Source organism: Sciurus vulgaris, assembly GCF_902686455.1.
Source record: "Sciurus vulgaris genome assembly, chromosome: 17".
Taxonomy (NCBI): domain Eukaryota; kingdom Metazoa; phylum Chordata; class Mammalia; order Rodentia; family Sciuridae; genus Sciurus; species Sciurus vulgaris.
The window spans coordinates 38,931,634-38,943,269 of NC_136478.1; the positions used below are offsets into that span (position 1 = coordinate 38,931,634).

The window sequence follows — 11,636 nt, forward strand, 5'->3', positions numbered from 1 at the left end:
AACATGTAAACAAGTGACCCCAAAATATGACTTCAGGTTGGGGGAAATAAATAAATAAGTAAACAAAACACAACTACCTGAGGTAGTTGAGGGTGATGGGTGAAGCAGGAACTGCTCTGGGGACCAGAGAAGCCTCTCTGAGGAGGTGCCAGTTTGAAGTAAGAACTGATGGAGGCAGAGGAAGTGCAAAGGACCTTGGGAGTGGGAACAACCCTGGGGTTCTGAGGAACAGGAAGAAGCCAGTAGGAGGGAATGAGCTGGGAGGAGGCCAAGGGGAGGCTGAGATGTGTGCAGCTTGAGGCCTTGTAATTTCATTTTGAGTGTCTGCAGAGGCCAGGGAGGGGATACGCAAGGAGTGGATAACTTGCTAATGTTGAGCTGCGTGTGACGAGTGCATGCAATCCACTGCACTATTCCTTCCTTCAGCGCGTGTTTGAAATTTTCCACTATAAAAAGTTATTTTTTAAAAATGCTGCTGGTCTTTAATATTATGATTATCTCTTGGGGTTACTGAGGAAAGGTGACTATATGCCAGTTTCACAGCGCGGAGGACGACCAGTGGCATCAGAGGGCACATTCCCCCAACTGAGCTTCTTACTTGGCCCTTGTGTCCCATCCCTCATTACACAACAATGACGGTCCCCCTACATCCGGGCTGAGTCTCCAGCAGGGTGCGACAAGAGTAAAGGGAAGCGGGGGATGTGGGGTACAAACTGGGAAGCCAGTTCCCGCGAGGACCCAAGCAAGCGGCTCCCAAGACCCGCCCGCTGCGGGTACTGACCGCAAAGTTACACACTGCTGCTCCTCCCGCGCACATTTCTCGAGGACTCGGGCTGGCTCCGCCCTCGCCTGCGCTCCATGGCGCCGATTGGTCGAGCTGCCCGCGAGGGGGCGTGTCGGGGGAACGGGGAACGCAGAGGCGTGGGCAGCGCGGGGATTGGCCCGAGGTGGCCTGCCCAACACAGCTGCAGAGAGGGGAGTCGCGGGCCGGGCTGCTGGGCGGTCGTGTTGCAGGACGCGGGCGTGGGGCGCGCAGAGCCCCTGACTGAGGAGGTAAGCCTTTACCCAAACTCCGGCCCGGTAATGGATCGCGGAGCAGGTGGGCTTTCCTCCAGCCGCCTCCACGCTGTCTGATTCCCGGGGCCACTCTGTCCAGGTGGCTCCCGGGCTTGGGCGAGCGGGGCACGGCGCGCAGCCAGGACTCCTCGGACTCTGACCCGAGCAGAGGCTCACTGCTTGCTTGCCGGGCAGCGGTTGTAGCCGCTCCACAGATGAGGGTGAGGGCAAGTAGGGCACACGGTGGACGGCGTTGCGCGAGGCGTGAGGTATGGGGCGTCCCAACGCACCCTGGGGCTGCAGGAAATCTCAGAGCACCCGTTGTCTGGTAATGTTTTGGGAAGTTATGCTCTCATGCCACCGTTGTGGCCGCACTCCTTGATTCCAGTCTGAGGGTTCTGGAGACGTGGCTGGGACCCCTACAGGGGTCGGGGTGAGGGTGGGGTGGGGTGGGAGGAGAGCAGAGTGACAGTGATTTCCGGATCGTCCGGATTCTCGCCGGCCTCATATTTAGGAGACGCCTGACGAGTATGAGTTTGTGACTCTTGGTGGGAACTGTCAAGGAAGTTATTGAGACAGACCCTTAGAGGCAGAAATGGCCTGGACTCTGCTTTTCTTTCTCTGGAACACCTGAAAGATAAGGGAGATGTATCATCAGCCCTCTTTACAGGTGGGAAAACTGAAATTTGGAGTCACCTGTAAACTTATTCTTCACTGCGGGAGGGAAAGGCTTTTGAAATTTGAACAAATCTTAACAGCTGAGAGTGGAAGTCAAGGTGTTGGGGAGGATTAGTACTGGGGTCATCCTCTGCTTGGCAGGTAATTCCCACTGACGTTTTTGTAAGCTGAGATGACAGACTTCATCTTTTATCCTGCCTATCCTACCAGAGCTGCCAAGACAGGGACAAGGCAGCACAGCAGAGCAACGGGACCTGTTCAAACCATCCCACCCCAAGGAAGGAAGGGGGTTTGGCCAGTGTGTCTTGGAGGATGGGACAACTCAACCACGCTAATGGACCTGCTCAGGCCACTGTGTGTGTGTGTGTTTTGAGAATGGAAAGGTCAGACATCTGGAGACAAGCTCCCACTCTCTGGTCTTGAGAATTTCTGATACTGTCTTGATTGAGAGCAGCCTTCAGCAGCTCAGGGCTATTTTGGAGCTGGGCTTCCTGGGCACTCACAAGGACTTGGGGCCATGACTTTGATAGCAGTGACTGGTAACATCTCCAATTGGCCTTGTGGGGATTAAATGAGATAATACATGAAATGTGCTTAACATTGTGCTTGGCAAGCTGTAGGCCCTCAGTAAATGACACCTTCAGTTCATTTTTCTTATTTCTAGTTTTTTCTTGGGAAACTTTCTAGAAAGCACAGGTTGGACAAAACTGAGGAGCAGCCCCTCTGGAAGGACAGGACAGTTGGATCCTAGGACTCCCCTCATGCACTTGGAGAAAAACCCAAATCCTCAGTTTGACCTAAGGGCTTGCAGAATGACCCCTGCTGGCCCCAGCCAGCCCCTGTGACCTTACATTTCACCCTGGCCCCCTTGCTTCTTCCTCTGTGGCTCCCTTCCACTTTGAGCTGTTTCTGATAACTAGAAAACTTCTCAAGTCTTTGTATGACTGGCTTCTTCCTGGTATTCAGGTTGAAGTGAGGTAACTTCCTCACAAGATCTTTCCTGACCCCCACCTGCCCCAGCTCTTCTGCAGAACCTTTTCTACACAGCACTTAGCACTGGTTCTCAGAAAACACCTTGTGGAGTCACTTCTAGTCTGGCTCCCCCACCAGGAAGTGTATTATTGAAGGGCCTGGTCTCTAGTTCCCTGTTGTAGGACAATGCTTAGTGCAGTGCCTGGCACTTGTAAGGATTTCAGGAAACATCAGAAAGTAATGTCAGGTGGGGTGAACCTGGTTGGGGCTAAGGTCCCTGGAGTGAAAGTGGGGCCCCAGTCAGGAAGCCCAGGGAAAGTTCAAAGGGCTGCTGCCCTGAGGATTCTAACCCCTCTGTGACCTTGGCTCTGATAAGCAGTATTTCTGCATGCAACCCAAGAGGAAGGATGAGCCCCTCCCAGCTACTACTGTCCAAGGTTCCAGGCCTTCAGACATCTCTCAGTAATCTCAAAGCTATATCCCTAGTGGGTCATAGGAGAGGATGGGCTCCATTAGGACAGAACCCTGTGTGGTTTGTTAGGTGTATCCTTGGAGTAGGTATGTTATGCATTTTATAGTGTGTGGTGGCCTTTTGTGTAAACGGCCAGATGGTAAATATTTTAGGTTTTGCATGCTGTATAGTGTGTTGCATATGGCTGTATTCTAAAACAACTGTATTTGGAAAAGCTGCCAGTGGGCCAGATTTGATATGGATTTTCAGTTCCCCATTTTAGATCGCTGACACTCCTCAACCATCACGTACAAAGCCCTGGCCACACAGTATCCACAGCCATCCAGTGACTCTCAGGACGTGGCTCCCAAGCCTCAGTACTCACTGTGAGCACCTTCAGCTCCAGTTAAGGTGGTGGGATCACAGCCCAGAGCCCCCACCCTTCTGAACCCTCCAGGGAAGATATGGGTCTGCTTGTTGCCCTGTCTACCAGATTCCCTGACCCTACAGCAGTGACTGCCCCTCTATCAGTGGCCTGGATGCCAAGCTGGGATTGGCACAAGTATTTTCCAAGGCCCAGATGCTGCCAGCAGGGTCCATCTTCATTGTCTTCCGGAGGCAGCCTTCCTAAGTGAGTGAGGACAAAACTCAGCTCTCTCCTCTGTCCTGGGGTGGTTTACTTCTCTGGCAAGAACAATGTAAAAGAGGACTTCCTATCTGACTCAAGGCTGCCTTTTTACCAAGAAAAGCCTTCAGGCCACATCTAACCAGTGCATGAAGCTATGGCTGCATCAGCAGTGTGGTCAAATGTGGGGGGAGCCACCAGGGAGGATGTTGTCTGCCTGGTTGCCTGCCCAGCCTAGGACCCTCTGTAGGCTCACAGAGGAGAGAGGCATGAGACGCCCCTGTCTGCTACGATCAGTGTGTGGGGTCAGCTCAGGCCTAGGCCCCTTTCACCAGCACCAGATAGATACCCCTGCCCTTCGTGGCCCACATTTTGCTGCTCGCAGCTGGATACCTCTGCCCACAGCTCTGCCCTCCCTGGATGCTGCTCCTCACTTCCTCTGTGGGCAGTGTCTGTGGGAGGTGGACCTGGGCAAGCCAACCTCTGGAGCACACTGATTCCCACAGGGCTGGGTAGAGCTTCCTGTACTCTAGGCTCACAGCCACTCTGCCTCCATGCTGAATGTGCTAGGCTTTGGTCTAGAATGACTGCAGGATTCTGTTGGCACCAGACTTCTTGACATACCAGTGCACTGGAGGGAAACGTGGCCTTCCTTCCTTAGGGCTCCTGGCATCTCCCACAGGTGCCCAGGTCCCCATGCTGTGCCATGTCCTTGCCAGACCCAGTCTGGTGTCCCATTGAGAGACCTACTTGGCTCTGCTCACTGTCCCCTAGCCTGTAGAGCCCAGAATTCATCCCAGATGCTGTCCTGTCATTTTATTCTTTTGAAGGACTTAAAAAGTAAAATGAAAGAAAAAGAAGCAACGTTCCCACTTTCTGGAATTGATGGGTATTGAATTTATCACATTTGTTGCTACCTTTTTCTAACAAAAATAAGTAAAACATAAAGGTGAAATCCTATGTGAGCATATGCCCACCCCATTACTAGTCACATCCAGGTCCCCTTCCCCAAGGTCACTTTCTCCTGGCCTTGGTTTGTGTCCACCTTTTTATTTTACTATCTTAATCATTTTAAATGTATGATTCAGTACTATTAAATATATTTCCACTGTTGTGAAAAAGATATACTTTTTCATCTTTTGAAACTGAAACTCTGGGTCCATCAGAAACTCCCACAATGCCCCCAACCCCTGGCAACCACTTCCTGTCTATGAATCTGAGCACTTTAGATACTTCATCTAATTGGAATCATGACAATATCTGCTGTCTTGTCACTGTCTTATTTGGCATGACATATTCAAGATTCATCCATGGGGTAGCATGCATTAGAATTCCCTTCCTTTTTAAAGCCAAATAATATTCCATTGTATGTATGGACCACGTTTTGTTTAACCATTCATCCGCTGAGGGCACTGGGGTTGCTTCTACTTCTGTTATTGTGGATGCTGCTGCTGAGTGTGGGAGTGAGATATTTCTTCAACTCTCTGCTCTAGTCCTTCTGGATAGAAACCCAGAAGTGCAATTGCTGGATCAGGATGGTAATTCTATCTTTAATTTCTTGAGTAACCTCCATATTGTTTTCCATAGAGGTTACACCAGTCTACGTGCTCACCCACAGGCACAGAGGCTCCAGTTTCTGCACATCCTCATTACTGCTATTATTTTCTTTTAAATAGTAACCACCTAATGAGACTCCCTGCCATCTGTTTTTATTCAGATACAGTTCCTGAAAACTTTTTAGATGTTATGCAGCTTCTGCATACCTGGTGTCCATTGTATGTATATTCTGTTCTGAAGGTTGCTTTTTTCCACTCTTAATGTGCTGCCATCAATGTGTATCCATTGTTTGACTAGACTTTGCTCATGAAACACTTTGGTTGTCTCTGCCACGAAGCAGTCACTGCCCTTTTGGGGTCTTCCTCCTCTGTTCTATTCTGACTCTTTCACGTGGAGAATTTATCCAAACCATCTCAGGACCCCCAGCACGCAGCCAGGTAGCACTCTGGAATATTAAGGGATATGATTCTGGTTTTGCAAGACTGTCTATCAGCCAGAGACCTGGTGCTCAGTCATGGCAGGATGGCTCAGCGTGTCACCGGTAATCCTCTGTTTTCAAACTAAAAATAGCAATTCTTATATAAGGTGATATGGGCAGCACTTCTCGGGACGTCTTGTGACCTGAAGGGGCAAGTAGAATGTGACTCAAGGTACCCAGCATTCTTTTTTGCACAGTGCCTCCAGCCCCCATATTGGGGCCCTGCTCTGGATTCCCACAGGTGGTCTGACTTATAGAACTGCAGCTTGGTGATTCAGAAATAATATGTGATCAGCAAGGCCAAGGACATGTGTATGAGGTCAGTTCTTACCTACCTCCTCTGCAGAGGTAAGAGCTGAGTCATATGTGGTGAGTCTTCAGGAGCTTTGGGAAGGTTCATTCATTTGCCACTCACTTATGGAGCACTTACTGTGTGCAGGACACACTTTCAAGAATTGATGAACCACAGTAGTAAATAAGAAAAGGCTTCTGTTCTCATGGAGCTAAAAATTGAGTGGGGGACATAGAAAACACATAAGCAGACAATGAATAGACAAGAAAAGACCAGGTTCTGGTAAGTCCTGTGGAAACAAACAATAATAGTAATAATAATGATAATGGCATCAGCAAACTTTTCTGTAAAAGGCCAGATGGTAAATATTTTAGGCTTTGTGATCATATGGTCTCTGCCACCACAACTCAACTCTGTCATTGCAGCATGAGAGCAGCCATAGACAACGGTAGATTAATGAGCATGGCTGTGTTCTAATAAAACTTTATTTATAAAAACAGGCTGTGAACCAGATTTGACCCTCAGACCATAGTCTGCAATTCCCTGTCCTTGGCTGGAGGAGAAGCTGCCTGAACTGGGGTCAGGGAGAACCTTACTGAAAGGGAGATGGGAACTAAGAACTGGTCATGGGAAGGAGCTGATATTGTACAGTCTGTGCCAGATGATGGCACTTTGCTATCAACACAGTGGTAGCATTGTGTTCTGACTTGGCTGGATTTGTAAGACAAAGATGATGAGACACTCATGGGTTGAATGTTGGTGGTACAGGAAAGAGGAGATTAAAGCCTAAGTTCTGGATTGGGAGTTTGAACACTGGTGAATGGTGGTTCCAACCATGGAGAAGAGCCGAGAGCAACAGGTTTGGGGGGAAAACTGAGTTTGGTTAAATTTAAGGAACCTATTAGATGAACAGGCGGACATCCATGTCTATAGCTCAGTGGAGAGGCCAGGACTAAAGGTTTGACCTGGGGAGTGACAGCATTCAGATGATCTTCAAAGTTGTAAGTCTGGTGGGTTCAAAAGGAGTATCCGTGAATGGAGTTGTGATGAGTTCCAAGGCTACCGACACTTACTGCTTGGTGCATGAGCACAGGGACTCAAGTGGGCCTCATACCCCACGGGGGAAGGCAGGGTGTAGTGCCCGTGGTGTGGCCCCCCACTTAGTATCAATCTGTTTCCCTCCTGCAAAATGGGTAACCTACCTCCTAGGGTTTGTATAAGAACTGAGATAAAGTCATGCTTGGCACAGAGAGAGCACTCAGCACCTGTGATAATGGTGGTAACCATTGGACACACTGAGTCAATGAGGCAGTTGCAGGTCTGTGACTGGTTAAGGTCACAAACACCATATACCCGACACACATTGTTCCAGTAGGTGTATCTGCATCCTTTCAGCTGAGAGGCAGGCTCCAAATGTCCTGGGAACAGCTGACAGGAGTTGGGTTCACTCTCCCAGCTTCTTAGTCCTTTGTCTCTGGGTAGACACTGTTGAGGCATGTTCTACCCTGTCTTCCAACGCTCCTTGGTAAGGACTGATCCTCCATTGCCCACAGTGGTAGCCTGCCTAGTAGCCCATTCATTGCTGCCTTCCATCCCTGTTTGGCCTCTATATCCCTCTTATTGTGGAATTCCCCTTCACCTTTGTATAATTTCTCCCCCCGACCCTTTTTGGTACCAGGAATTGCATCCAGGAGTGCTTAACCACTGAGCTACATCCCCAGCCCTTCTTTTACTTTTTATTTTGAGATAGGGTCTTGCTAAGTTGCTGAGGCTAGCTTTGAACTTGTAATCCTCCTGCCTCAGCCTCTGAAGTTGCTGGGATTACAGGTGTGAGCCACCATATGCAGCTACCTCTAGATAATTTCTTACACTCCTCATGTCAGGGCTGGCTTCTGGGGTTGGTGAGTTTCTGTGGTTAGGTGGCTAGGTGGGTGGGTGGGCTTGCTGGGATACTAAGCTGTCTGGTGGTAGATCTGTGAGTTAAAGGTGAGCAGCGTGGTTCTGATCCTCAGTACTCAGTACAGCCATGCCTGGGCATGCTGATGCCTCCTTGTTTGCCTCCTACAGCTGAGCCACTGGAGAAGATGGTGGACCACTTGGCCAACACGGAGATCAACAGCCAGCGGATCGCGGCAGTGGAAAGCTGCTTTGGGGCATCAGGGCAGCCACTGGCCCTGCCAGGCCGGGTGCTGCTAGGTGAGGGTGTGCTGACCAAGGAGTGCCGCAAGAAGGCCAAACCACGCATCTTCTTCCTCTTCAATGACATCCTGGTGTATGGTAGCATCGTGCTCAACAAGCGCAAGTACCGCAGCCAGCATATTATTCCACTAGAGGAGGTGACATTGGAGCTACTGCCAGAGACCCTGCAGGCCAAGAACCGCTGGATGATTAAGACAGCTAAGAAGTCCTTTGTGGTGTCAGCTGCCTCTACCACAGAGCGCCAGGAGTGGATCAGTCACATTGAGGAGTGTGTGCGGCGGCAGCTGCTGGCCACCGGCCGCCAGCCCACCACGGAGCACGCAGCGCCCTGGATCCCTGACAAGGCCACGGACATCTGCATGCGCTGCACACAGACACGCTTCTCAGCCCTCACCCGGCGCCACCACTGCCGCAAGTGTGGCTTTGTGGTCTGCGCTGAGTGCTCCCGTGAGCGCTTCCTGCTGCCACGCCTCTCACCTAAGCCACTGCGGGTCTGCAGCCTCTGCTACCGCGAGCTGGCTGCCCAGAAGCAGAAGGAGGAAGAGGCAGAACGGGACAGGGGCTCCCCAGGACAGCTGGCCCACCTGGGTGGGGCTATCTGTGGAGCATCCAGTGGGGATGACGACGACTCCGATGAGGACAGGGAGGGCAGCAAGGATGGTGACTGGCCCAGCCGCGTGGAGTTCTACACTTCAGGCGTCTCCTGGTCAGCCTTCCACAGCTGACCCTGGCCAGCTCCATTGCTCAGGCCCCTAGGAGGGCAGTGATACCCCCTGGGACCTTGCCCGAAGGTAGGGGTGGCTCTTTACCTCTGGATTCCCATTGCCTTTTTTCTTGACATTGGCATCTCTTGAGGCCCCCTCAGTTCCACTTTTCATTTAACAAGCCCCATATCACTAGATCTCTTAGGAATAAATGCCATTTTTCAGCTCTACATGCTTCAGCTGCAACTCCAGACAACCCCTTGAATGCCAGGTGCCCGGGCATTTTAGGGACCAGAGAGGGATTAGAAACACAAAGGAAAGGTTGATAGTGAGGGTCCACTGCACCAAGGTCTGGTTGCTGAACCTCACCCCACCACCCCTGGACAAGCCTACCCCATGGAAGGGCATCAATCTAGGGATGCCTACAGGAAACCAAGGCCTGCCCACCAGCATGCTGGTGCCCACCTGGCATCTGGGCCCTGCCAGTCCAGGGGCTCACCTAAGCCAGATAAGAGACTGTCATGTTGTGAGAGCCTGCCAGGCCCAGGGACTGCCGCCTGAGCCCGGGGCAGCCTAATAAGGATTCTGCCCTGTCTTCCCTCCTTCCAGCTGTCTGATGGTTCTCTTTGTCCTGTCCCCAGTTTCCCTGCAGCCAATGAAAGCAGTGTTTTCGGTTAGGACTCTTAAATTGCAATGACAGAAACCCGATCCTGACTGACTGACCAATAAAAAGGTTTACTGACTCACATGATTCCAAAGGCTTGTTTCAGACACAGCTCACTTGGGGATTAAAACATGCTGGGGGCAAAAATCAACAACTGTCTACCACACTGGGCATCCCTGGGAATGCTGGCAGCCCAGAAAAGACAGACATTCACACCGCACCTTGGCTGAGTGGGTTCCCCAAGGACACAGAAACATCCAGGTGCCCACAGCTCTGTTCACTTTGGTGCAGATTATCTCAAGGGGTAGAATAAAGGACACAAGGAACCATTCATCTGGCTCTACCTCTCTCCCATGCAGTGTCCTGCCTGGCCACTGGAGATGGTGACGTTTAAATGAGGAAGCTGAGCCCCAGATGCAACTGCTAGCCTTGCTCAGAGTGAAGTGGGCCTGAAACTTGAATGCCATTCACCTGATACCTGATCCAGACACTGGCAGGAGCTGCAGGCCTTGAAGACAGCCTTCTGCAGGTGCCTGTGTGTCAGCCTTTCCCCAGTGCCTCTTTGACCTCCGTTAGAGAGGGGTCCCTGTCAGCTAGAAGTGGTGACTTTGGGGTTGGGGAAAGCTTCCCCCAGCCTTCCCAGCACGGTGTTGAAAACGCACTGTCCATTCCAATGCAGTGTGTCCTCTCTGGGCTGGTTCTTACATGTCACGTGCAAATGGAGCCTTAGAGGTCAAGTTGGTACAGATTCTGATTCAGCAGCTCAGGCCCAGCCCCCATGAACTATACCTGGTACAGCAAGGCGTGCTGTTGACATGTAGTCACTCTTTGAGGGAGAGAGAAAGGGGTAAAATATGAAGCACCCAGCACTTGCCTGTGACCCTCTCTGCATTGGCAGAGTGACCGGGTTTGGGGAAGGCTCAGAAAGCGCTTCCAAGAAGGTCTTGTTGGTTTGCAGGCCCTTTACCTCTGTGGCCTCTCTCAACCACACAGACTGGTTCAGGCTGTTCTGCCTGAGCAGATGGCACAGGGCCAGACAGGTCACAGGGTAAGAGGCAGTTTCTGGAAGATGCATCTGGTGCCCTTAGAAATCTAGGTCAGGCAGTTCCATCCCTTCCCCCCAGACTGGTGGCAGGGTAGGGAGTATTGGCTCTAGCTCTGGCCTCTTGGTCACAGCCCCACTCCCCTGGAACCTCCCTTGCCTGGAAACCCTCAGGGTCTAAGGGGCAAGAAAAGGGACTGCCCACAGCTGATCCCAGGCACCACTGGCATCTAGCTGCCTGCCAAAGTGGTCAGTGTGGCAGGATCCTAGGCAGGCAAGGCAGGCTATCTGAGTGTCATGTAGCACTATGGGAGCTGGAGCTGGAAGGTGCTCACGGGCCCTCAGCCCAGGACTCAGGCCTGCTTCCCTCTCCCAGTGAACTTGGACAGAGCTGCTGCTTCCCTGAGCTCCAAGGCATTGGAGTCTTTAAGGGCACAAGGACTCAGGGTGGCCAACAACCTTTGGAGAGCTCTCATGGAGACTTGCTTACTGATGCTTGCTGTAGGCCCTACCAGGTGGTGAGGCCACAGCTGAGGAAGACGGATGAGGTCCTGACTCTCAAGACTCTTTGGGCACAGAGAGGAGTCAGACACAGCAAGTGTGTGCTGTGATAGGGTGCACTGAGGCCTGGCACTGGGGGCAGGGAGCAGGGGCAGTGCTCTGAAGAGGGGAGCTCACACTGAGTGGAAGAAAGGGGCGATGCCATGTGGAGAGATGGTGTTCTGGGCAGAGGGAATAGCAAGTGCGAAGGTTCTGCGGAAGGAGCCCCGTGTTTGGGAGCAGGATGGCTGGAGTTGAGGCCAGAAAGTGGTAGGGCCAGCTTGGGGAGGCCTACAGGAGCAGCGAGTCTGCTCTGCCTTCAAGAGTTCGCTCTGACACTGTGAAGATAGATGGGGAGGAGAAAGTGGAGTTGGGCAC

General features: G+C 51.7%; 1 protein-coding gene across 4 annotated transcripts; it reads left to right on the top strand.

Annotated features, from left to right (window-relative positions):
- The first annotated feature begins 939 nt into the window (after window positions 1–939).
- PLEKHF1 (pleckstrin homology and FYVE domain containing 1) lies at window positions 940–9,758 on the top strand. 4 transcript variants are annotated; one of them, XM_079119801.1, is made up of 2 exons: window positions 940–1,053; window positions 8,177–9,758. In XM_079119801.1, the coding sequence occupies exon 2, from the start codon at window positions 8,194–8,196 to the stop codon at window positions 9,031–9,033; it is 840 nt and encodes a 279-aa protein (XP_078975927.1). In that variant the 5' UTR covers window positions 940–1,053; window positions 8,177–8,193; the 3' UTR covers window positions 9,034–9,758. The 4 variants fall into 4 exon arrangements, with proteins under 4 accessions (XP_078975927.1, XP_078975930.1, XP_078975928.1 ...); XM_079119804.1 differs by lacking the exon at window positions 940–1,053 and adding an exon at window positions 1,069–1,277; XM_079119802.1 differs by lacking the exon at window positions 940–1,053 and adding an exon at window positions 1,271–1,384.
- Window positions 9,759–11,636: the final 1,878 nt, after the last annotated feature.

Excerpts from the sequence above, each read along its gene's own strand:
- PLEKHF1 (XM_079119801.1), top strand. The coding sequence starts at position 8,194 with ATGGTGGACCACTTGGCCAACACGGAGATCAACAGCCAGCGGATCGCG.